The 26,498-nt window shown below is 41.9% G+C and overlaps 1 protein-coding gene across 1 annotated transcript; it reads right to left on the reverse strand.

Moving 5' to 3' along the window:
• Positions 1 to 803: 803 nt before the first annotated feature.
• Positions 804 to 26,498, reverse strand: LOC121609938 (aldehyde dehydrogenase, mitochondrial-like). Its single transcript, XM_041941744.1, has 13 exons — positions 26,273 to 26,498; positions 25,205 to 25,309; positions 24,541 to 24,681; positions 22,843 to 22,922; positions 22,404 to 22,515; positions 13,021 to 13,149; positions 12,448 to 12,561; positions 5,813 to 5,915; positions 5,096 to 5,280; positions 4,574 to 4,738; positions 4,078 to 4,235; positions 1,630 to 1,744; positions 804 to 1,071 (listed from the first exon to the last, which is right to left on the reverse strand). The coding sequence occupies exons 1-13, from the start codon at positions 26,387 to 26,389 to the stop codon at positions 1,039 to 1,041; spliced, it is 1,557 nt and encodes a 518-aa protein (XP_041797678.1). The 5' UTR covers positions 26,390 to 26,498; the 3' UTR covers positions 804 to 1,038.

The following is a 26,498-nucleotide window of genomic DNA, read 5'->3' on the forward strand; positions in this document are numbered from 1 at the left end:
GACTGCAGAATAGCCACAGAATTTCTGGTCATGCTTAAATGCTTCAATCTCATTCAACACATCACTTTCCCCACTCATTACCATGCGCTCATCCTCTACCTGGTCTGCTCCACTGGTATCACCATCAACCACCTTGCCGGCTCTGACCTTGCCATCTCCGACCACTTAGCCATCATCATGGACGTTGACATTCCTATCCAAACACACATGGCCCATCACTTTGCACATATCAAGTCCATCTATTCTTCTTTCCAATTGCCAATGCAGGACCTGCGCGCAATGCACATTAAGGAGTAGAGACAGTTATTTCCACGCACTCCGTGCTAACCATGCTGCTTGTGGGACCTTGTCCAAACTCTCTTCCATCTTGGTGACATGACCCCAAGGACATATGAACATTTTCTCTGTATTTGAGTGTGTGCTTTAGGTTATTTTCACACCTACAGTTTGTTTGCTGTGGTTCGAATTATTTTTCCATGGTTTGGTTTCTGTTCAGAGAAAAAAATCTAAGCATACCAAAATGCAGCACTAAGCAACGTGAGAATGTTCACTCATTGGTCACACTTGTCTGGAGCAGGAGCAAGAACAGAAGGAAGGTCCTGAAGGAGGTCCACTGCCCAAATTCTTTGTGGTTATTTGGGCCACTCTCCTGGGACACCTTACCCTTCATTGTGTGACACATTTGTCACACAAATACGCAAATAAAAGGGAAACATACAAGAAGCTGAAATGCAAACTAGAAGACTGAAACATTTATGAGCATTAACATTTACTGTAAATAACAGACAGATGACAGATCAAGCTGAGTGCCTGAAGTGCATTTATTATGAATGATCAGAAATCCCAAGATTACAAAAAGAATATGTGACTTTATGTCTACTATTACTAAAAATCAGGTGGGAAATTTAAGGTTTGTGGAGTATTGTCACAACAGTGTTGTCTATATTCTGGTGTTGGAGACATCATCAGTCTAATGTCTCCTCTCAGTTGCTTCCTGGCTGAGAGCAATCATCTGCTGACTGGGCTCACAGCACATGTCTAGGAATTCTTCTGTGGTACCTTGATGGTCACCTGGCAACACAGACAAAAAGTATTTCAAAATGTAAAGATTCACAACAATGTTTAAAAAATCATCTGCCTTTTCCTTGGAGTCTGTATATCCTGGGGGACTCGTTGCTCCTCGAGGACCTCCCATCCCTGATGCAGAATGAGTGCAGACAGAAGGCCCCCTTTGGCCCCTTATAAATCTCGGGCAAGATAAAAACCAAATCCCTAGATTAATATCCAATCCTCTCAATTTTATTTGCATGGCAGGAGATTGGCCGGCACCACATCTCACCATTGTTATCACAGTATTTGTGTCTTTCTTTATCTGTTTTATCTATTTTTTCCTTTCTTTTGTTGGTCTGTCTGTCACAAACATTGTCAGTTTTTATAATGTCGATGTACAAATACCAACAGCAATACTGATGGTTGTCCTATCAACAGATATTTGTCACATGTATGTTTGTAAATGCTTGTTATTTCTAAATGCCAATAAAAACATTAATCATAAAAAAAACAAACACTTCTGATTCAATGTGGTTCGTCTGATGAACATTTTTATTTTGTCTTATTTTAAATAATTACCGTTTTGACTTCTGTATAGTTGTCCAGACCGTACTCTCCAAGCTCTCTGCCATTACCTGAAGCCTTGTAACCTCCAAATGGAGCCTGAGCCCCAAACACATCATAACAGTTAATCCTGCAGAGGAAAGCAAGCACACACACACACACACACACACACACACACACATACACACACACACACACACACACACACACATAAATAAAGTAAGAATGAATTTGGTAAATATATACTTGCTGTAAAGCTTATGGGAACTTCTACACTAATACAGATTCAAAAATAAAGGCCTTTATTGTTAGGTATCCACTCACTATGATTGAATTATTCAGTATCCTCATACTACCCACAGAACCCACATACTGTCATAGAAACAGTCATTCTTGCATTTAATGGCAACTGCAGTATTGTTTCTTAATAGAGATTTGTTTTGTGCTTTTGTTAACAAACTTCCAAAGTAATTGAAAAATTATTTTTAAAAAATTATGGACAAAATATGAATTATGTTAATGGGACATCTAAAATAATGTGAAGAGTGTCTGAGCTCAAGAGTTCGAAAGTGGTGGGGCTATGAAGCTCCATGCAGAAGCACACAAAGTTTCATCCTAATGCAAATGTCCTTTAATGTATTAAGCCACAACCAATAGCTACAGCCATTAAGCCAACTGGTGGTACTGTCCAAGTCTTACAATACTGTATGACAAACCCACACTCAACAACATTGTTTCCACCATGGGAACCTCCAGGTTTCTGGGATCCACTATCTCCCAGGACCCAAGGTGAATTTCAAACATAGCCTCAATCATCAAGAAGGCACAAGAGGATGCACTTCTTGCATCAGCTCAGAAAGTACAAGTTCTGCTGACCCAGTTCTACACTGGAATAATCCAGTCTGTTCTATGCACATGCATCATTGTCTGGTTTGGATATGCCACCAAACAGGACAAGACTGCAACAGACTATAAGGACTGCTGAGAAAATCATTGGTGCCAACCTGTCCTCCATTCAGGACTTACATACCTCCAGACTAAGGAACCTGGGAGGAAGCATCACTGCAGACCCCTCACATTCTGGACACAACCTGTTCCAACTTTCTCCTCTAGTAGGCAGATCACAGATCACTGAACACCAAAACAACCAGACACAACATTTTCTTCCAACAAGCCATCACCATAATGAACAGTTAGTCATACAGTGTCACTAACCCTCTGATGCAATTTCACATCCAATAATGCTACACACTGTAAATTTTATTGTATATGTTGTTTATTGCCTCATCATTCTTAGTTTATATTGTTTATTATGTTTTTGCACTACCTGAACTTTTAGTTTTTTTAGTCTTTTGTTTTCTTTTGTTTTTTTGTCCTCATTCAGTCTTTTTTTCCAATGCAAGAACATTGAGTGCAGTGTTTAAACTGGAGAAAAAAAATTTGTATGTGCCAACATACTTGACCAATAAAACTGATTTTGATATGTAATGATAGGACTGGCTCTGCTCCCAATACAGAAACTGAAAATGTATGCCAATCAGCCTGGCCAGCTCAAGTTCAAGTTCAAGCGCTAATTCTTTTATTGTCACATGCACAATAACTACAGTGAAGCAGTCATTGGCAGTGAAATCCTTAGAACTCAGACTCCCTCCAACTGTGCTTTTACAGATAGACAAACAACATGTTTTTTTTCAACACAAGTTGAACAAAATTACAGCAATTAGAATCTAATACGTAAAATGGCGCAACAACTAAAAATTAGGAATAGGCGCAAAGACAATGGCACCAGCTGAACTGTAGTGAATTTCCAACATTCTCACATGTGTTCCCCTGGTCCAGGTGGAAGAGAGCACTGTGGAGGGCTAGGGCGATAGCGTTCCCATTTTACCTTATCATGTTTGGCCTGCGTGCAAATTCTAGTTTGTCCAGTGAATCAGGAAGAGAAGAGGTGATAATGGTTTTGACTAACTGATCAAAGCCAATTTGTCCTAAGGTGCATTTGTTAGTCCCTGCTTTAAATTGCTTAACTAAAGTTAAACTTAAAGCACAAACTTCCCTGTTAACCCAGGGACCATACAGCAGATCTGAGATCTGATTTGCCAAAGGGAGGATGAGGGAGGGCATTAAATCCTTCCTGGAAAGGAGCATAATGGAGTGTTGCCACCATTGCTGCTGATATCTCAGTAGGACTTTCCTCAGGTTGGCATTGTCAAAATGGCCAGCCACACTAAAAGCAGCTACTGAAGAAAAATGCAAAGTTGAGGAAGACCCTGAGACACTGCCGCCATCCTTGTTGCCATCTTCTCTTATTGTGTCATTTTTACCATTTCAGTAATATAAATGCTGTAAAATGACACAGTTGTGCTGTGAATATCTATGAGAGAGTTTTAGGATTAACTATGAATATCTGTAGCTTGCAGACTATAGTTTGCACAGTAATGATTTTAGTAATAGCACTCTTACCAAACTGTGCCAGCACGGAGTCCATTGGAGACGTAGTTGGCCTTATCAATGTCCTTAGTGAACACAGCTGCTGCAAGACCATATTTAGAGTCATTGGCTCTCGTCACCACCTCCTCCAGTGTTTTAAACTTCAAGATCTGCATCACTGGACCAAATATCTGCAAGAGAAGGAAAACAATAACAAAGATTAATATCTTAAAATAAATTTCAGCAATATTCAACATAAGACATACAAGCTAACCATTTAACAAATGGCAAACATTTTCCTGTTTTATATGCCCATCTCCACCCCTTTCAGCCAAACACCCACAAAAACTGGCAAACCAGCTATTTGAATCAGACAGGCAAAAAAAAGCATAAACTTGAATCAGCAACACTGTATGGTTTCAAATTTAATTAGGACACAGTGAATACATTCATTAAAGGTGTGTTTTTTATTTCACTTCATCTCTTTTTGGGGATTTTTAATTCATGCATTTCTTCCATATTATCCTACCTCCTCCCTGGCAATATTCATGTTGTCCTGGACATCTCCAAACACAGTGGGTTGGATGAAGTATCCTCTATCAGCAGCCACTCCTCCTCCACACATTAGCTTGGCACCCTCTTTCTTGCCACTGCTGATGTAGCCCAGAATTTTGCTGAACTGCTCCTGATCTACCTGGACAGGTCATCACAGAGGGAACAACAGTTGAGAATGTGTGAAACCATATGCCATTTATACTTTCCAGGAGTCCAACACTGAATCCCGGACATATTACTTCCTTAAATATTAAGAATTCAGCAGTTCCCCTGTGGTCTATGAAGCTTTTACCTTGTGTTCTCTATCTTCTACTGTATGTGTGTGTAAGTAGGTGTATGTATAAGCAAGTGTGTGTACATACTGTATATAGATATATTTTTCTGCTTTTGTTTCTATTTTGTTCTTTGAATGTTTATGGTTGTGATCTCGTCCCAAATAAAGCTGGTGTGAGCAACAGAGCACCGGTGTATGACAGTAAATGAGTGTCTGTGTTACCTGAGGTCCCTGTTCTGTCTTTAAATCAAAAGGGTTCCCCACCACTCGTCTCTTAGCTCGATCAACACTCCTTTCCACAAACTCATCATAGATGTCTTCTTGGACGTAGGTCCGAGAGCCAGCACAGCAACACTGGCCTTGGTTGAAAAACAGCGCAAAGTGGGACTGCTCCACTGCATCTTCCACTGAATGAGGAAGTGTCAAAGACAACCTTAATCTTAACTGGAAAAATATCCTCATATGTCCTCATAAATAAGCAATACTAAAACACATCTGCCATTTATAATGCGTTTCATAACTTGTCCTCTCTTTAAAGAGCAATTGATAGCGGGTGAAAGTCTTTTTTGCTGACTTCCTGTCTTGCTGTGTTTCATTTCTTCCTTTCTATAGGGATGTATAAGTGTACTCAGGGTGTGACAGTACAATAATCACTGCCATTTATATGAGATAAATATCCCTCCAAATCATGCATCATGTCAGTAGATATTGTGCTTTAGATATAGACATTCCCAAAGAATGTTACAATCAGATTACCACAAATTAATTGCACAAAAGTGAATCTGCTGTTTTAGGGGGGCCCTGAGGCAGTCGCCTGCTTTGCTTGGATGGTAATCAAGCATTGATTAGAATGTGACTGCGGCAGTTATATCTGTAAAAAATACGAACACGGCAGCAAATGGTATCTTGTAGCTTTGGAAACACTGACAGAATACATACTGTTGGCATCAGACAAGATGATATTTGGACTCTTTCCTCCCAGCTCCAGAGTGACTTTCTTCAGGTTACTGCTGCCTGAAGCCTGCTGGATTAGATGACCCACCTGATGAACACATATACGCAAAGAAAGAGATGGTGACGTCTTTGCTTCAGCTGAAATGATTCTATTGGTAGAAAAGTTAGTTGTAGGAAACTGCTACAGTATATTCAAGATGGCATTTCACATTTTAAATGGCCATTACCCAAACTGATGGAAGGACGCTTAGTCTTACAACACAGAATGCAGGATAAGGTTGGTCTAGATGTCCATGAGACCAATGAGAGAAACACAGTGGCCATGTCATATACTGCACTCACAAAACAGTACTCATGCCCCACTCAGATAAAACACAAAAACAATGGACTGGACAAGTCTTCACCCTTTATGTCAATAGTTAGTAAAGGCACATTTATCTGCAATTACAGCCTTCAGTATTCAGTCTACATGCATAAAAAAGGCAAGGACCTGCAGCTAGTTATTGCCCAAGTGGGTTTTATTAAGGGTAGGCCTTCTGCAGACAATGTTCGCTGGTTATTACACTTGATTTTTACGAGATGAGGAATAGCACTGAGCCCAAGATAGCTCTTTGGTAGAGTAGAATAGGGGTTCTTGTTTGGCACACTACACAGGTATGAGGGTTAGGCTCCTCATTTATACCAACCAACCAATAAATAAACTTTATATATATCCCCAGCCAGGGAAATTTGGGCATTACAGCAGCATCTGAAAGCAATAGGAAGAAAAATAGCAGCAGAGGTAGAGAACATTCGAAAAAAATAAACAAAATACAAAATAAAAAGTAGACTATATCTATATGCACACATTATACAAGCAAAGTGGAATTTGACTATATAAAGGAAAAATGAAATATGTAGGAAAAAATATATAAATAAAAAATATAAAAGTAAAATAATAAAATACATATATAAATATGTAAAAGTTGTGTATTGCCCTAGTAGCTGTGGAAAAAAAAGAACAATGTAAACTGCCTTCAGATTAAAAACAACAATAAATAGTGTTACTACAATTGCACAGAAGAATAAAATATACAAAACAGTAAATGCTATGCAATATTGCACAAATAGTATGGATATGAGCGTAATTTGTCAAACAACATCAACACAGTCTTATGTTAAGTAGTGCTGGAGTTGAATAATCTGACATCTGATGGAATGAAGGACCTGCGGTAGCGTTCCTTCTTACACACTGGATGCAGCAGTCTGTTACTAAAGGTGCTGCTAAGGGCCCCCACTGTGTCATGCAGGGGATGGGAGGGGTTGTCTATGATCGATGTCAGCTTGGCTAACATCCTCCTCTCACCTACATCCTCAGTGGTGTCCAGAGGGCAGTCCAAGACAGAGCCATCTCTGCTCCTTTTCACTAATATGCACTGGATTACACCATCTCTTCTTCACAAACATCGCTATGCCTCCACCCTTCCTCTTTCTGCTCTCCATTGCCTGCGTGAGTTAATTCAGCAACGTCTCCATGAAGCTCACTCCCGATACTCCCGCTGCAGTTTGGTTAGCGCCGTTAGCTCTTCCATCTTCCATCCAGGGAGAGATCTTACATAGAGACGGTATGGGTGGTTTATACCGTCGTCACTTGTCTCGGCACTTGACTCCAGCTCTGCATTCCCTTCTCCGTCTCCGTATCTCCGTAGGGATCTCCAGTCTTTCCGCTGGGAGTAAGCCGGTGTTGCACAGCGCTAACAGCTGGTCCCGAGTGTAAACAATGGAGCCATGGCTGAATGGGCACCCCATGTCGTTTTTAAAAGTCCACAAAAGAGTAAAAGCTTCCTGCTGTGTCGAAGTGGGCAAAGAAGCTGTTTAAGGTGTCAGGCAGGGTGGAGTCGTGGCTGGCGAGCTGAGTGTTAGGCTTGTAGTCTGTCATGGTTCTGATGCCTCTCCACATGTTCTGGGGTTGTTATTGTTGTTATTGAAGTGATCTTCAATTTTGTCTTTGTATCGAGCTTGGCCTGCTTAATTCCTTTCTTCAGCTCTGCTCGAGCCCTGCTATAAGCCAGCCTGTCACCAGCTCTGTAGGCAGTGTCCCAGGCTTTCAGCAGGGACCGCACTGTGCTGTCCAGCCATGGTTTCTGGTTGGGAAACACTGTGATGGTCATGACTGGGAGGACAGCATCAGTGCAGAATGAACATAGGACAATACAGATGATGTATACTCCTCTAGGTCTGCCTCTTCTCTGAACACAGTCCAGTCTCTAAGCTCAAATTTTCATTTGGGCATTTCACCGCCAGGTTTTCCAAATCAGGAGAGCAGAATGTGCTGCAGTGTGTGTGGCTGTACACCAGGCATTGAACACATAAAGCGCCGTCCTGTCCGCCCGGAACAGAGAGCGCCCCGCTATCTCCACTGCTGCGTCCGGGATGTTGTCGTCCAGCCAGGTCTCTGTGACAACGGTAACACAGCTGTCCATCTGGCGAGAGACTATCCGTAGACGGACCTCGTCGATTTTGTTGGCGAGAGACCTGGCGTTAGGGAGGAAGAGACAGGGGAGAGGCTGTCTGTGAGGGTTAGCTTGTAGCCTAGCTTGCAAGCTGGCTCGCTTGCCACGCTTTTGTTTATGGTGCCTCCTCCGTCTCCTTGGCAGCAGTGGGGGGGTGGTGGTGGGCCCTGGGGTCCGTCGCAGCTCCTGTGGAATAAAGTCCAGTTTAGGGGGTGTGTGGAGTCCGAACGGTAATCCAAAGTTCAATAGTTCGGACCTGCTGTACTGTGTCAGAGCTTCCAGAAGAGTGGTGAACGTGGGAATGAGTAAAAACAACACGGGGGCTACAAGCCGCTATCTTTTCAGCTCCCTCTGCACTTTCTTCAACTCAGTTCTGCCCCCAGACTTAAAAACCATCTTCTTCTCATTCAATGGGCTTTCAGTCCAGGGGTCACCCAGGGTTTGTTGTTTGGGAAACACCACACCTTCCTTGTACACACAGAAGTTGATGTAGTCCGTGATATATGTTGTCAGACTGTCGATGACTTTCCTGATACAAGCCTGAAACCTTTGCGCTCTGCCTTATACTTATGATATTCTCTATTTTTAACTTTATTTTAATGCTATTATTCAGTGGTTTTATTTTCCATCTTATGTTATTCATTGTCTTAATTTTCTTATTTTAATCTTTAATTAAATCTTTTATCTCCAGTTAATTTTTTTTTTTAATTTGCTATCAAGTAGGCTTGACTTGTTGATTAGAATATGGATTAGAATATGGATTAGGTGTGTGCAGCTTTACAGCAACTTCCTTTAAACCACTGGCCAACTCCTCCTTCTCTTTTATACATCTGTTATTTGTTGTAAGACAGCTATGTACACCAATCAATAAAGTACACCCTACTGTTAAAACTGCTGCATTCCTTGTCTTAATGGTTAATCATAGTGGCACGTTAGAGTCTTATGGTGGCACAAGCTCCAATACCCTCCTCCCTTCTGGACTGTGGATTAGTATTATTTCCCATCACTAAACTCTGTGTGTTAGTCCAGTGACGTCTGGGTTTGGCCATGTGGGTGGAGGTTCAAGGTGTCAAGCGCTTAGGGTCACATGGGAACATGGAGGTCTGACTCGGAGCCCACTGAGGCTTGAGACTGCACACAGACACTTCCAGTGGGCAAGACTGATCAATGTTGCAGCTGCAGATCAACCTCTCAGCACACAGCTCTGCTGTGTACTTAGCAAAGGACTTTGCTCTTTACTCTTTTCTGGACTTTAAAACAAACATTGGGAGATCCATTTGGCCACAGCCCTATTGTTTACACTTGGGAACAGCTGTTAGCATTGTGCAACACAAGCACACTGCCAGCTAACAGAACTAGCCAGACTGCAGCGGGAGTATTGGGAGTGTAGTATCATGTGCTTCACGGAGACATGGCTGAACAAACCCATGCCGGACACACGTGTCTCTTTGAACGGTTTTCATCTGCTGAGAGCAGACAGGTGAGCAACGGAGTGCAATAAGAGGAAGGGTGGAGGCATAGCGATGTTTGTGAACAATGGATGGTGTAACCCAGGGCACATCAGTGTAAAGGAGCAGCGCTGCATGAGAGATATAGAGCTGCTAGCATTCGGCCGTAATACCCCCTGAGGGAGTGCTCGCATGTCATTGCAATGTGTGTGTCTCTGTGTGTGTGTATATTGTGTATGGCAACCACTTGCTTTAAAATAAAAACAAGGATTGGGATCAGTAACGTTTCTACACTATAAGTAAATCTCAACAGAATCAGATACCTGGTTGAAGTGAGACACTGAACATCCTTGCATTATGTATGGAAGTGAGAACACAAAAAGGCATATAAATTCAGCACTTAATTTAAAAATGTATTACTTGAACCATATGTACACATCACTAACACATTATGCTTCAATTGTGATTTGAGAGAGACTACTGGCAAGTGAAACAAATGCTAGAAGAGGGTGACAGAATGAAAGGGAGAGATAGTAAAGGTACAGTCATTAGTGGAGCATGTTTCTGCACCTCTTGGAGTGCATTAATACTTGGCAGATTTGTTGCCTTGCCCTCTGTGTGATACACTAAAATCAGCATGGCATATTTCACAAAAATATGACCGTGACCAACGTTGCTCTTTAATTTTGGGTAAACTTCCTTCCATTTGGTGAGATACTTGCACAAACTTTTAGCCTTTTTGGCACTAAGACCGTCCCTAACACCTTCTTCTTCTTCTCACCTTCTTCTCACTCTTCTTTTTACTCTTGTCTTCCTCTGCTTTTCACTCTTTTTTCTCCTTCTCCTCACTCCCCCTCTTCTTCTTCCCACTCCTTTTCTTCTTCTCCTCACTCCTTCTTCTCTCTCCCTCACTTTTTAAATATTAAAATGGGATTGTTGTTCACTAACAAAATAGCTGCAATTAGAGCCAGCATTGCTGCTGATGTGAACACAGATGGCCTCCCAAAAAATAATACAGAGAGACTTCAGCCCATTAAAAACTTGGCAGCTCAGCTATTAACCAGAACCAAGAGGAGAGAGCAAATTAGTCTGTTAGTCTGTTAAAGTCAGAATTGATTTTAAGGTCCTCCTCCCTGTATACAAAGTTCTTAATGGTCTAGGACCAAGCTACATTGCTAACTCCATTGTTTGTGATTTGACACTGTGATCATCTGCTGCTGGTCTACTGGAGGTTTCCAGCAACAAGGCGAAAGAAAATTGGGGATACAGCCTTTGTACATTATGCCCCAAAGCTCTGGAACACACTACCTATAGATATGAGGGAAGCCACCTCGCTGAATATTTTTAAAAGGAAGCTAAAAACCTACCTCTTCATTTTTACAGCCTTTAACTAGCTATCACTTCTGACTTTGGGAGGACAGCTGAAGAGGCGGTTGAAATACAGGAGTCTTGACAGGTCTGAAGGAGAGGAAAGACAGTTTCTGTCTAATATATTATCTGGTAACTGTTTGAAATCTCCACCAGCAAACTATAGAGTAATTGCCACCATTGGATTATCTATATTAAATGCATATACTGTATATTAGCCATTAAGGGAAATCTCTTCGGAATAGGTATTACTTCCTGTTAGTCAATGGGAGGGAATGAATTGCATTCCCTGTTTATGAAGTTTGTTGTTGTTTGTTATTGTAAACTTTTCACAATCAACCTCCACCTCCTTAATATAGTCTTGAAATATACCTATACAGTGCTCTTTCGAGAGGAGCCTCTTCTTCTCTCTCACTGTGGCCAAATTGACTGAGCATCACAGATACACAGAATCTTAGCAATGATGGTTCTCAGGTGAAGCGCTTTGTCCCTTATGGGTCCACGCGTTTGGTGCATGATCTCAATGACTGGGTTGCTGGGGAGATCGATTCAGAGAAGCCCAGGAAGCACTCACTCAAGGAAGGCATGGGTGTCCCCTCCCTCACTGGTTATTGGGAAGTCCATGAGGGGCAAGTTGTTCGTCTGGCTGCTTCCTTCTAGCTCATACCATTTAGCTCAGAGCCCATCAAGCTTGTTTTTAAATTGCAGGGAATTAGCTTTGGCATCTTCATTACTTTAAGCATTTCAGCAGTCGAGAAATCTCTCACTGGGTGTTTTTGTCAGTAATAATAACAATGAAAACAATACGATAACAATATCACAGACTAGTAGCCTGAACAGTAAATACAGGAGCAAGCTGGCAAAGAGCATCCATGCTACCAGGAGGGCCCTTCATTAACCTATCCAATTATGGGCAATTATAGACTTTGGGAAACATAGGGTGAGCAGGAAATATCTATGTATCACAGACAAATCTTCACATCCTCGGTTTGCCTGATTTGAGAAGCCAGTTTTTCTCTTCACATTTGCTTTGTTTGGCCTCCATCCTTTTTCACGTCCACCTGCAAGAGCACCTCCTCCAATGGCATGTTTCTATCACCTGTGTTGATGATTCATGATTGTCTGTTTCTGTTAATGTGTGTTATCTGACGTGCATCAAATGCAGTGTTCAGAATGACATCCAACTAAACAACAACCTGACAACTTAATACAGTGTGTCAGAGTTGCATGTCTATGAGCTGTTTGAGTGTTTCAGCCCCTATACATCCAGGTTTTTGAATTAATTTTAGTAGAAAACGGAGAACTGTCCTACCTCTGTGGAGCCAGTAAAAGCCACCTTGTCAACATCCATGTGCCTTGCAATAGCAGCCCCAGCTGATGGTCCCATGCCAGGCAAGATATTCACTACGCCTTCAGGAAAACCCACCTGGAAACAGGACCACGTCAACAAAAGCTTGAGAAAATTTGGTCATTATTATTGAGAACGTCTTTGAAAACCACAATATGCTTAAGTAAGAGACACCATGAATTTCTTAAAGTAGAGTACAATTACACACAACATCACAAACCTATGCAACCATAAAACTAAACTTTTGGCTTTGCACTTGTAATAACAAAAGCAGCCTGAGTCTTAATTTTTGATTCTAATAAAATAGTTTTGATTAACAAGTTAGAAGAAGAAGATATAAGCTCATCAAAATTAAAGGTTAAAGGTGTATAGAATTTGCAAATTTGATTCAGTTGTTTTACCCACTTAAGTGTAAACACTGCACTGAAGGAAACATGCTCTCAAAGTACCTTTGCATTCATTTATAGTCATTTATATTTTTCTGATAAAGTAACATTAACTGATGCAGTGTAAAGTATAAATAAAGAAACAAAGTACCTCTTGAATCAAGCTGGCTACATAGAGTGCAGTGAGTGGTGTCTGCTCTGCAACTTTCATCACCACAGTGTTACCAGTCGCAAGGGCAGGGCCAAGTTTCCAGGCCAGCATCAACAGAGGGAAGTTCCACTGCAGGGAGAGAAGGGGGGCGTCAGGAGTAAAGGTATGGTCACATTGCACTGCATTTCCGTTCTATGAATATTTGTTCCATTTCCCATTCACTTCTAATGAAGTCTGTGTGACAGTCAAATTTCAGCATCTCAAGACAACTCTGCATCAGGCAAAAAAAAAGTAACTGGGCTCAACTTTTGCTGCAATGCGAGGTCATCTGCCAATCAAATAAATTCAAAAACCTGGTACATTACTTCATAAAATGAATACTGTAGTTCTCCTATTTACCACGTAACCATGTTAAACTATGACAAAATATGTCCATTAGCAACTGTTTTTTGCCCATGATGAGACGAAGACAAGATGACATGGATGTCACTAAACACTGTGACTAACATGCAATATTGTTCAAGAAAAAAGATGAGACTAAAACATAATTAAAAAAATTTAAAACTTTATATCTCTTTATTTTCACTGACAAAAACACACAAAAATAGGAGATTAAATATCATGGATGTTTTCATTTTCAATGCAGCAGTTCTGTTTCTTGTGCTGCGTGTCAAACCAGGACCAGGGCTACAGAAAAAGAGTTGCAAGACTCCCAAAGACTTCTGCTAAAATTGTGAAATGCAATGGTGCAACGGCTGTGGCTCAGGAGGTAGCGCCATTGTCCACTTATCAGAAGGCAGAGGTAAAGGTAGAGCAGAAGATTCAATCCCTGGCTAAAGTATCCTTGACAGAATTGTTTTAAAAAAGCTCATAATGAGCAGGTGTGAATGTGTGTGTGAATGGGTGATCGTACACTTGGGTTGTAAAAGCGCTTTGAGTGGTTGTCAGATGCTATATAAATTCCATTTTAGGTACAGTCCATTACATTTTAACACATTAGCTTACCTTTCATGAATCTAGTCAATTGTGGCACCTTTTTTAGTAAACTAGTTGATATTTATGGAAAGATAATAGCTAGTTAGATCCTAACTGCAGTTAGCCTGTGTGAGCAACACTTCGCTGCTACCATAACCAGATGTGGGCTGACCCACATTTTCCTCAAATTAACTATCTTTAGTTGTTAGATTTGTGGATAAAGTGAGCAACACTTAGTTGTGACTGTATCAGTGCACCTGATTACAATGACTGGTAGCTAGCTCAAAAAGATAGGGGGATTGACTTTGATAGCCTTGCAAGACAGTTCTCTATAAAGAATCCGAAAAGCAGCACAGTGTGTGATTGTCAGAAACATCTGTCTGTATCCTCGAAAATAATCATAGAGTTGAATCAGGGCCTCTAAACAACAAAAACTAAACATTATAATTTTCACGATGGAATGATTTATTGCAGGACTATTAGACTGCATTAGTTTAAGCTCTACCTACTTAAACTGGCAACTGTATATATGCTTGTAGGCTTCATAGAAACATGCCAACATTATATATATTGCATATATACCGCATATTGCACTCAACTACCCAGCAGGGTAGTGGAGTGCAAATGCCATATCCCTTTATTAATCAAATAAAAGAAAACTGCAACCCAGTACTAAATGTGAGCACTTCACTTAGGTTTTTAAGAACTCCTGTCAAATGGCTATAATTACAACATGGTTCTCAATACATCTGAAAATACCCACAATTTTAAAATGAGAGTTTGAACTTGAAGTCCGTAGTTATTATTAAATTTCAGATTCTATATTAGAATACAGGGACAAAATAACATATCATGCCAATGTCAAAATATGAATGGACCTAACTGGAGATGTGAACATTGACTTTTGTAATCTCATCCTCATGGAAATGTTTGGGAAACATTGACTTTGATGTGTATTATGTCCTTCATTATACAGTATTAACCTTAACACTCTTAAATGTTTCTTTAACTCTCCCAGTTCTCACCAACAGTGACAGGCTTGATTTGACTCAAGGACTGGTCTCCTATGTGCTCCTAGCAGTGAAATGCTGTGAACAAAATCTTGGCTTGGAGTTTGAAATGTTTTTGCTATCATATTAATAAGCAGCTGACTCTTCCTGAGCATGCAATGGTAGATTTGGAGCACATAAAAATAGATTTTGCAAGCACACACATCTTTTTTTCTCTCTCTCTCTCTCAATTTACCTTCTCCAGTTCTCTCTCAGGTCACATTGTAACGCTGTGCCAGGTCGAGCGCGTACAGAGTAAAGAGGTTGAGAGAGAGAGAGAGAGCCAAAGTGAGCTTGTGTGCAGTGATCTGCCTGTGCAGTGGGTGGGAGAGGGCGTATGATTAAAACTACGTGAGAGAAATCATTATTGCACGTTAATATGGATAACAGCAAACATGCAATACGTTCATTGAGCATAGAATGGATTCAAGCAAAATTATTTTTTGCTGACATTTAATTTCTCTTCAAAGTGTTACTTATGTGCTTGCATTTTTCTGTGCTCCAAATCCACCATTGCTTGCTCAGGAATGAAGCACAAATATTACGCCATATGTCATATTGGAATTGTTGGGTTAGCATTCATTAATTCATAATTCATTAAGATTCACTTGTTGTGCATAGTTATGTGAATGTCTTGTTATTAGGATGTAGGCAATTATGTCTTTAGAAGCATGAGAAACATATTAATGAATACATACTGTAAATCAGTGGTGGAGGCAGTACTCAGCTCATTTACTCAAGTAAAAGTAACAATACCACAGTGTAGAAATACTCTGCTACAAGTAAAAGTCTTGCATTCAAAAGTTTACTTAAGTAAAAGTACAAAAGCATGAACATCAAATACCGTCATATTGTACATGTACAAATGTACAGCTGGTAAAGGTGGAGCTAGTTTTGTACGATATAGTGGGTGAGTAACTTATGAATTCCACCCTGGGGATTATCTCAGCCATAATATTACACCATAATTTACTCATCAATCTGAATCTGCAAAGTAACTTAAGTCATAAATCATAAATGTAGTGCAGTAAATGCACTGGCTGATTGCTTAGTTGATCTCAAATCAGCCCACATCAGCTCAACTGATTCTCTGCTGTGCCCCCTATTGGGACATCTCAAACAAGACGCTCTATCAAAGTTCTCATAGCCTGCTTACCCTTTGCTGCTTCCTCTGCTAGCCATTTAAGAGGTGTATATGAAACAAGTGTAGTCAATGACACGTAGTAATCAATACACATCATGCATTAATACTGACTGAAAATTGTTGTATATATGCTGCTACTCTCTGTCCTGCTTGAAACCATTCAATATGATTAAGGCAAGCAGATGTTTGTGGATGCAGAGAGTCAGGAAACCTTTCTGAAAACTTTCAAGGTCTGCTTTCATGACAGGTGGCCAATGAGGTTTTAGTTCTGCTTTGGAGTATCTGTTGTTTTATTCTGGCACTGAGTGCTATTTTGTATTTTCATTGTTTGCATACTAAGTTTATCCATAAAAACAGTTCTCACAGCTTGATTAAGAAATGGATGTATCAAACAAGAAGTGCCTAAGCAATAAACGCCAAAGAACTGATTTCTGTCTGTGTTATCATGAACATCCAGGATGTGAGGGTTCGGCAGTGATGCTTCATGCCTGTTTCTTCGGTCTGGAGGTGTGTAAGTCCTGAATGTGAGGGCATGTTGGCACAAAAGATTTTCTAAGTAGTCCATATAGTCTGTTGCTGATGTTTGATGTTTGTGCATAGAACAAACTGGATTATTCCTGTGTAGAACTGGATCAGCAGCCGCTGAGGCAGGCTGACCTTTCTGAGCTGATGCAGGACATCTTACATCCTCTATTGCGCCTTCTTGACAATTGAGGGTATGTCTGAAGTCCACCTACAGGTCCTGGGAGATAGTGGATCCCAAAAACCTGAAGATTTCCATAGTGGAAACAGTGTGGTTGAGGATAGTAATAGGGGGTGTTGACAGGCTTCTCCTCAAGTCCATTATCCTCTCAACAGTTTTGAGCGTGTTCAGCTCCAGGTTGTTCTTACTCCACCAGAGGACCAGCTGTTAAACCTCCCATCTGTATGCAGACTCATCACAGTTTGGATAAAGCCAATGACTGTTGCGTCATCTGCAAACTTCAAGTGCAACAGATGGGTCTTCTGAGGTGCAGTCATTGGTGTAGAGGGAGAAGAGTAGGGGGGAAAGCATACATCCCCTCTGTGTTTTTCCCTAGCCTCATCTGCTGCTTCCTGTCTGAAAGTTTGCTATCCACTGACAGATGGAGGGTGGCATGGTGAGTTTTGAGTGGAGGATTTCTGGGACAATGGTGATGAACGTAGTGCTGAAGTTCACAAACAGGATACTTCCATATGTCCCTAGGTGGTTGAGATGTTGCAGGATGCAGTTCAGTCCCATGTTGACTGCATCCCCCACCAACCTGTGTGTCCAGTAGGCAAATTGCAGGAGGTCCAGCAGGGTGCCTTTGATGTCTTTCAGCACCAGTCTCTCAAACGATTTCATGTTCACAGACGTCAGGGCATCTGGTCAGTAGGCATTTAATCCAGTGATGGAGGATTTTTTGGCATCGCAGTTATTATGGAGTGTGTTAGTGGGTAGTCAGTAGGGAGAGGTAAGAGTGGTGCAGGGGTGTGAATGGTTGTTTGATGTCCGAGCCGGAGTGGATCATGGCTGTTGATGTAGGCCTATCAAACCTTCAATAGAATGTATTTAGGTCATCAGCCAGTTGATGATTCTGTGTGGGAAGATGTTCTCCTGTAGTTGGTAATGGCCTGCAGTTTTCTACACACTGATGAAGGGTTGTTAACTGAAAAGCTGTCCTCTGTGGTGTATTTGATCGTGCACTCGGTGCTCTACTATGTTGGGCTGTCATGCTATGGGAGTGTTCTAAGATTGATTGCTGGTGTCTATGTTGTGATGTTGGTCCGGCACTAAAATATGGTGTTGCCTGCAGTCTCGTCTCTGTGTGTGTTATTCCTTATAGCATAAGTACCCACAGTTAAGTGACAGTAATAAGGACTAAAGTTACAACATGGTGTCAGAAGACGGAGTTACGTAGTGAGCTGAGGTACTGTGTACAAGCTAAGCCTACAGCTAACGGCTAGCAGCTAACGCCGTGCAGCTCGACGGCGTGAGCATGAAGCAGTTTAAGCCGCCGTCACATCTGATCCTCACCAGCAACATTGCTGAAAACTGGCGCAGATGGGAACAACGTTTTCGGCTGTACATGACTGCTTTAGGTGCGTCGGACAAAGGAGAGGAGGTTAAAATAGCCATCCTGCTTCACACCATAGGCGAAGAAGCATTAGAAGTGTATAACACATTCACAGTCACCACAGCTGATGAGGACGATATAACGATGGAAGGCGTTCTTAAAACTTTCAAAGACTACTGCAGCCCACAAAAAAATGTCGTGTTTGAAAGACATCAGTTCTGCTCACATGTGATGGCACCATTTCTGTGGACAAATTCATTACAGAGCTACGCCAGAAAAGTAAAGACTGCGAGTTTGGCCGATGTGAAGATGATATGCTGAGGGATAAATTAGTGTTCAGTATAAATGACTCACGTCTGAAAGAGAGGCTACTACGTGAAAATGACCTTACACTTCGCAGGGCCATAGAAATATGCAAGTCAACAGAGCTAGCTAAGACTCAAATACAGGCGATGCAGACTTCACCCGCCACACTCGACACTCGAGTGGATGCCATTGAGAAAGCAAGAGGACAAAAACGAGCAGGCAGTGGAAATAAAAGCACCAAGGCGCAACCCACAATGAATTGCCAAAAATGTGGAAGAAAGCACGAGCCTCGTCAATGCTCAGTTTATGGAGTAGTGTGTCACAAATGTGGAAAAAATAATCACTTCTCCAAGGTATGTCGTACACTCAACATCAAAAGTGGCAACAACCGGGCAAAGACTGTGCACAATATAGAGAGTGAAGTGGACTCTGCTCAGTTGGCAGAGATGACGAAGAAGCAGCGCCCCACACAAAGGACAACAAATGGTATAAGACAGCCACCATCAGAGGCGTACCAATAAAATTCAAGCTTGACACAGGTGCTGATGCAAATGTGCTACCCATGTCCACTTTCAAGCAGCTGCCAGGTCCCATTCAGTTGCGGCCCACCAAGACAATGTTAATAGCTTTTGGTGGAGCTCGCCTGCCGTCGAGTGGCATAGCATCTCTACAGTGCAAAACCGCCAAACGCACCGCCATCTTGGAGTTCCATGTAACCAGCCTGACAGAGAAGGCGATTCTAGGTGAAGAAGCGTGTACAGAGTTGGGGCTGGTGAAGAGGGTTCACACAATCACATCCACACAGCCACCAAAGCCTCCATCCCCTAAAAAAGGAACTGATTGAAAAGTATGCTGTGGTCTTCACAGGTCTGGTTGAGTTTCCAGGAGTTCACCACATACACGTCGACCCGTCTGTCCCCCCTGTGATTCATGGCTGCGGAAACATACCCCTCTCTATCATGGACAAATTAAAGGACACTTTACAAGACCTGGAGAAGAGAAATGTGATAAAACCTGTCAACGAACCAACAGAATGGGTGAACAGCCTTGTCGCCACAAAAAAGAAGAACGGTTCACTAAGGGTGTGTCTGGACCCTTGTGACCTGAATGAGGCTGTCAAACGCCAGCACTACTCCATCCCTACTCCTGAAGATGTGCGCAGCAGACTGGCAGGAAAATCTCTCTCCACCATCTTGGACGAAAAAGATGGATACTGGCAGATCAAGCTAGATGAGCCATCTTCAAAATTGTGCACCTTCAACACACCATGGGGCCGATATCGCTTCCTCAGACTCCCTTTCGGGATCAAATCAGCCAGTGAAGTGTTCCAGCAGAAGAACTGTGAGACCTTTGGTGATATCCCAGGTGTGTATGTCATTGCAGATGATATGATCATCGCGGCTCCATCAGAACTAGAGCACAATGAAATCCTGCACAAAGTCATGGAGAGGGCAAAGACAGCGAACGTGAAGTTTTACAAGGACAAAATCCAATACAAAGTAGACACAGTGAAATACATGGGGCACATAATCACATCAGCAGTACAGAGAGCTGATGACACAAAGATCAAGGCAATCATCGACATGCCCCCCCCAGAAGACAAACATGGCCTCCAACGCTTGCTGGGAATGACGAAATTCCTAGCGCAGTACATACAGAATGAGGCTTCACTCACAGCTCCCCAATGTGTGCAGTTCAAGAAGGATGTGGTGTGGCAGTGGTGCCCACACCACAGTGCAGCGCTAGAGGCTTTAAAGACTGCCCTTACACAGGCCCCTGTGCTGTGGCACTATGACCACAAAAAGCCACTGACAAGCAGACTCGTCAAAAGACGGACCAGGAGCATGCCTGCTACAAGAAGGCCAACCCCTCTGCTATGCTTAACGGGCGCTCGCTGACACTGAAAAGCGATATGCGCAAATAGAGAAGGAGCTGCTTGCCGTAGTCTTTGCTGCCACGAGATTCCACCAGTACGTCTTTGGCAGGCCAGTTTCGGTGCAATCAGATCACAAACTTTTGGAGGCCATAGTGCGAAAACCACTGAGTAAAGCACCCGCACGGCTACAAAGTATGTTGCTGCAAAGGTACGATCTGAACATCACATACACACCAGGCAAGCACATGCACATTGCAGATGCACTGTCACGAGCCATAGTCAGCAGAGTGGAAGAAAACATCGATGAGAATCCCTGTGATGAGAAAGTTGTGTACGCCATGGAGGCCACAGGTGCACTGAGTGAAGAGACACTCCACCAGCTAAAAGAGGCTACAGCAGCAGACAGTGTATTACAAGCTGTGTGTAAGAGACATCTGAACGGCTGGCCTGCGAAAAGACACAGCCTGGACAAAAGCCTACACAGCTACTGGCCGATGCGACACAACATCAGCATTCAGAACGATATTGTGATGGTAGGAAACAAAATCATCATACACCAGAGCTTCAGAAAAGTAATTTTAGAGAAACTCAATCTAGCTCACCAAAGAGTGCAGCGCACAAAAGAAAAGTCTTTTAATGGCCGGGCATGACACGAGACATAGAGACAATGGTGGAGAAATGTGTGCAGTGCCAACAGTTCAGCCACAACAGCAGAAGGAGCCGCTCATCGCACATGAAGTCCCAGAGCTTCCGTGGATGAAAGTAGGAGCCGACATTTTCCAGCTGAAAGGTCAGTCATATCTTTTGATAGTGGACTATCTGACAAAATATCCTGAAGTGCTGAACCTGCCTGATCTGACAGCTCATACAGTAATCCAAAAAATTACAGGACCGGCAGAAAAATGTGGGTGTGGTGGAGTATTCCCTCCCCCTCAATTAGCCGGCTGATGTGCCCTTGAGCAAGGCACTTAACCCCCCCGATATGCTCCCGGGCGCTTGATTGCAGCCCACTGCTCCTGTGTGTGTTTCACTGCATGTTGCATGTGTGTGTGTTTCAAGAGAGATGGGTTAAAATTCCCAGTCTCATTCTTGGGATCAATAAAGTAAATAAACTTAAAAACTTAAACTCAGCAGCACGTACAGAGCAGGATACAGGATCTGCAGCAACAGAACGGTCTGAACCCAGACACACATGCACACGCGAATGGGAGCCTGCCACACTGACAAGCCAGAGACGTGAGCCCCGCTCCTACAATGTACTGACGCCAGCAGGAAAGACAGTCAGGAGGAACAGGGGATATCTGAGCAAAGTACATCCCAGTCTGATCAGGGACACTGACCCCGATGAGGATGCAACGCTCTCACCTGGGTCGCACCTGGGCCCAGGTGAATGCAATGTTTACAAAGAATGCTTCATTAGAAGGTTTGATAAGGTCTTTAGTATTGTTTACAGCAGTACTATTTTGCTAATACACGTGTCACTGAAATGGTTTGTTCAGTATTCATCAAGTTACAGTTTAAGGTTAAAAGAGGTGGTGTACCTGGATTTGCAGTCACACTTCATTCTTAGAAAAGGGGGATGTGGTGTATTTGATTGAGCACTCGGTGCTCTACTATGTTGGGCTGTCATGCTATGGGGGTGTTCTATGATTGCTAGCTGGTGTCTATGTTGTGATGTTGGTCCGGCACTAAAAGATGGTTTTGCCCACAGTCTCACCTCCGTGTGTGTTATTCCTTATAGCATAAGTACCCACAGTTCAGTGACAGTAATAAGGGCTAAAGTTACAACATCCTCAAGGTTTTTGGTGTTAGTTTCGTGTGATGTATTTCTGGCTCGGTTATACAGGACTCTGTTTCCTTCTGTAGGCCTCCTATATCTATTTTATTTAACAGGATGTACAATATCACAATCTTTAAATTATTCCCTGCATCCCTCCACCCCCAACCTCCCTCACCGGTATGATCTGTCCACAGACTCCGATGGGTTCATGTCTGGTGTAGCAGAAATAATCTCCATCAATGGGAATGGTCTTTCCCTCCCATTTGTCAGCCCAGCCTGCGTAGTATCTAAACACAACACAGCTGTTTCAGACATGTGTTCGTACAATATCTGTGCTTACATCAAAGGTTTTTTTTTCCACATTTCAAAGCAGAGCTACTTCATCTTACTTATGTCTTACCTATGAGATTATTTTAACCTAGATGTATCGACAGTACAACAGTATCAACCACCTAGACTAAGGCAGCTGAAGCTATCAGTGAAAAAGCAAAGGCAGCGTCATATCAGGGTTGCATTTTGTTGTTTTGTTTTAAAAACTCTGCTTCCCTGTAGCCAAGAGAGGCACACAATGACGCTTTAATTTGCCATAAAACCCTGTGTTGTGTATTTGTTACCTGAGACATTTCACCACATTAGGCAGATCCACAGAGTAGGAAACAGCATATGGCTTTCCATTGTCAAGGGTCTCCAGTTCCTGTGACAACAAAACAATATACATTTTTAATGCATAGCTATTTTACATGCTATGTAACACTGAACCAATCTAAATTGAAAAATACTATATGATACGATGCGTTTTCAAATATCATAGGAAATAATTCGACTAAATTATGTAATTGTTATTAAGAAGCCATAAAAGACCCACATTAAGGAAGTGATGTGTATTTTTGACAATCTAGAACAGGCATGGGCAAACTACGGCGCGAGGGCCATATGCGGCCCTTTACAAATTTTAATCTGGACCGCCGAACTCGAAGAAATTATATCAATAAACCTTGTTAATGTTTTATTTTCCCTGCAATTCTGGCTTTTTCCCCAATAGGTGGCGCACTCTAGATACATTGAGCTTTGTTGAGGTGCAGCGTATTACTCCACGTTTGCGCTTTACTCTTCGACCCTCAGCCCTTCTGTAAAGATGAGTGGAGTTAAGAAAAGAAAAGTGGACAGAGAATGTCCAGTTTTTAATAAGGAGTGGACAGCTAAATATTTTTGACTGAACACCGATCAGCTGCTGTATGCCTGATATGCCAAGAGACTGTGGCGGTGTTTAAAGACTATGATACAGCAAGAAAACTGACTCTAGACTTTGATGCGCTGGATAAAAAGGGAGACCAACAACACTGTTCCCACTGAAATTAAAAGTACGTTTCTCCGTTGTGTTATGTAAAAAATGCCTTTGAAAATAATTTCTTCAATAAGCCTTACATGTTACATGTCATGTCTGTTAAGGGATGCACATATGTGGTGCGCAGGTGCACGTACATTCTCAAAACCAAGTGCGCAAATGCAACGCGAACAAATATAACGCGCTCTGCATGCTTCCGTCCTTGCGCTGCTCATTGTTGAGTTTTGGCGTTAGGGATGATTGAATAGAAGGAGAGGACAAGTAGACCTGCATCTCCTACCGTTTTTTAAATAAAGACAGTCAGGAGGAGAGTGATGATGATGATATCCTGAAGGATACACAACTTTCAGTGCTTTAAAATAATAAACAAAATATTTTATTCATTTAATTTTCAGTGTTTTAAGAGTAATTTCAATAAAAAGCTCAGTTCTGTGGGACTTCAAAGACAGATATTTAGTTGTAATGCTTTTGTTCATTTTCAGTTGAAATTAAAGCACATGTTTGCTACATATCCCGTGATATTTTATTTTCTCTTATGAGGTGAATTACCAAAACACTCCATCCATCTGCTCCTGGTCCGTCCCCCCAGTCAAATTTGAGAACCCTTTAACTTACTCAGTTAAAGCACGAGAGTAAATAGCATCGTTTTATCCACAAAATTGTCTCGGCTCGTCAGTTATATTTTCTTTTTGTTGAATTCTCTAAATAATGTGCAAAAAGAAAGAAAAGGTAATACTAGACAGTCAGTATTAGATATTCAGTACTAGTCTATCGTGGAATTTATGATTAAACGGGTTAATTTTTGTTTTGCATGATAAGTTTTACGTGAACATTGATGTAAATGGTAACATATTTGTGTGCTCATGTGAATATACCTGGTGGGGCAGCAGCATGACACAGATAAAAGCTGCCCTGTTTTTTCCTCAAACGCTGTTCAGTAGTGTTTTGGCATTTAATAATGACTTACTGCTAGGTAGGCAGCATCTCTCTCAATGGCATCTGCCAATCGGTTTAGAAGCAAGCCGCGATGAGAGGCATCCATCCGTCGCCATGGTGACCCCAACCTAAAGGCATTACGTGCTGCTTTCACCGCCTTGTCTACATCTGTCTGGAAATATGACATCACAACATGATTAATTTGATGAGTTGGTGCTTTAAAAGGAGTACTAAAATGAAAATGCTGAACAGGTGTAGTTAAAGAAAACTGAAATTAAATTTTCCATGGATTTCAACAGTGACCTAGAATCAAATCTTTAAATGACATCAAAAGTACAATCCACTTCTCCTATGTTGATTCATATATCGATATTCAAAGCATAGCTCAAAACACAGCCTCTGTGTCATGCCAATGTTATGTGTGGGACATACGGATGAATGGTTTCTCTTCCATCGCTAAATTGATGACATACAGTTACATTTTCATTTTTCACAATTACACTTTCACTCCAGCAATTCCAAAAAATCCAAAATGTAGCTGATTGAACAAAAACAAAATGATTTGACTGGCTTTATGAGAAGAAGTTAATCATCTATGTAGACAGGGACAATACTCTGACAGATTAATGCCATGAAACGAATCTAATGTTACTTTCTAGTTCCAGTCAATGTTACCCAGAACAGAATTTGTTTACCTCATTCGCCTCAGCAACTTGACAGATGACTTCTCCAGTTGCTGGGTTAATGGTAGGGAAGGTTTGTCCACTTGCTGCATCCTGCCACTGGTTGTTGATAAACAGCTGAAACATAAAAATGTATCATTACAAGAGCTGCATTTAGAACATTTGAATATGCATTTAAAACAAAACAGAAATCACGTAATTATATGACCCCCCCCCTTTGAACTACAAGTCTGACCTCTTGCAGGGGTCTGTCTTGGAATTGCCACTCCTGAGGTTGATCTTTTTTCTTTTGCCGATTTTAGGGAGTTTTTTATGTGTTCTTACAGAGCCTGAAAATTTCAAGCATGCAGGCTGCAAACGATGTCAGAAAATTATTATCCCCCCCCCCACAACATTTTGTATAATGCCCCACAGGATAGTAGTTGTAGATAAAACTGACCTAATGTTGCAGACAATGAGGCAGAGACACTCCTATATGAGCTTAAGATAAGCAATTCACTTGGCACCCTCACAAGTTGTTTGTTCCATAAAAAAAAAAAAAAAAATCAGACCATCAGGCGAGATAGAAGGGTACAGTCTGTGAACAAATTAACATGGCCAAGTCATACATGGATTAAACCACAGGACTGCAAGGGCGCACTGTTAATCATTAACGTTATATAACCTCACTTCACTATGTGAAACTTCCAAAGACGATTTCACAATGGGAGTTTGTCTGGATTCCTCACTTCTACAAAAAGAACAGAGATTTCATTTACTTCTCTCCTCAATGCGGCCGGCTGCTCTGTGACAAACCAGTAGCACCACATTACATTAACAGGAACCAGATACATAGAACACTGGTTCCGGATCCTAGACCTCAGGTCGTATCTCGCACGTTTTCCATGCCAAAGAGGGCCTTGGTACGTCACGAGAACAAATTACTAAAATTATTGTCAACAACCGTGAATATTAGCTAATCACTGGTGCATTTACACTGAATAATCAGTTAAATTAAGTTGAATTGTTTATTCGCTACGCAACACACACTTGTTGATTGCGCAGCTGGCCACTGCATGTGATCCATGTAGCTAACTGTACCTTGTTATAGTGGACCTCGGGTCGGGTGCTGGGTGCTGGGATGGCGGCCGCCGAGTAGTGACACACCGATAGTCGGCTCAATCTGGGAAGGGCCCGAAAACACACGGTACGGATCATCGCGGGTCTTCTTCACGGTAAACTCCACAGAAGTGCAGCACTGCCTACGGCTTTCAAACAGACTGGGTTGAACGGTCAAGCACCGTCCAGAAGGTCCAGCACCGCCCAC

This window comes from Chelmon rostratus, chromosome 8 (genome assembly GCF_017976325.1).
Source record: "Chelmon rostratus isolate fCheRos1 chromosome 8, fCheRos1.pri, whole genome shotgun sequence".
Lineage (NCBI taxonomy): Eukaryota > Metazoa > Chordata > Actinopteri > Chaetodontiformes > Chaetodontidae > Chelmon > Chelmon rostratus.

Excerpts from the sequence above, each read along its gene's own strand:
- LOC121609938 (XM_041941744.1), bottom strand. The coding sequence starts at position 26,389 with ATGATCCGTACCGTGTGTTTTCGGGCCCTTCCCAGATTGAGCCGACTA. Across the intron at positions 24,682-25,204 it reads AAGTTGCTGAGGCGAATGAG|ACAGATGTAGACAAGGCGGT; the intron begins GTAAACAAATTC and ends TCATATTTCCAG. Across the intron at positions 5,916-12,447 it reads CTTTTACTGGCTCCACAGAG|GTGGGTCATCTAATCCAGCA; the intron begins GTAGGACAGTTC and ends TGTGTTCATCAG.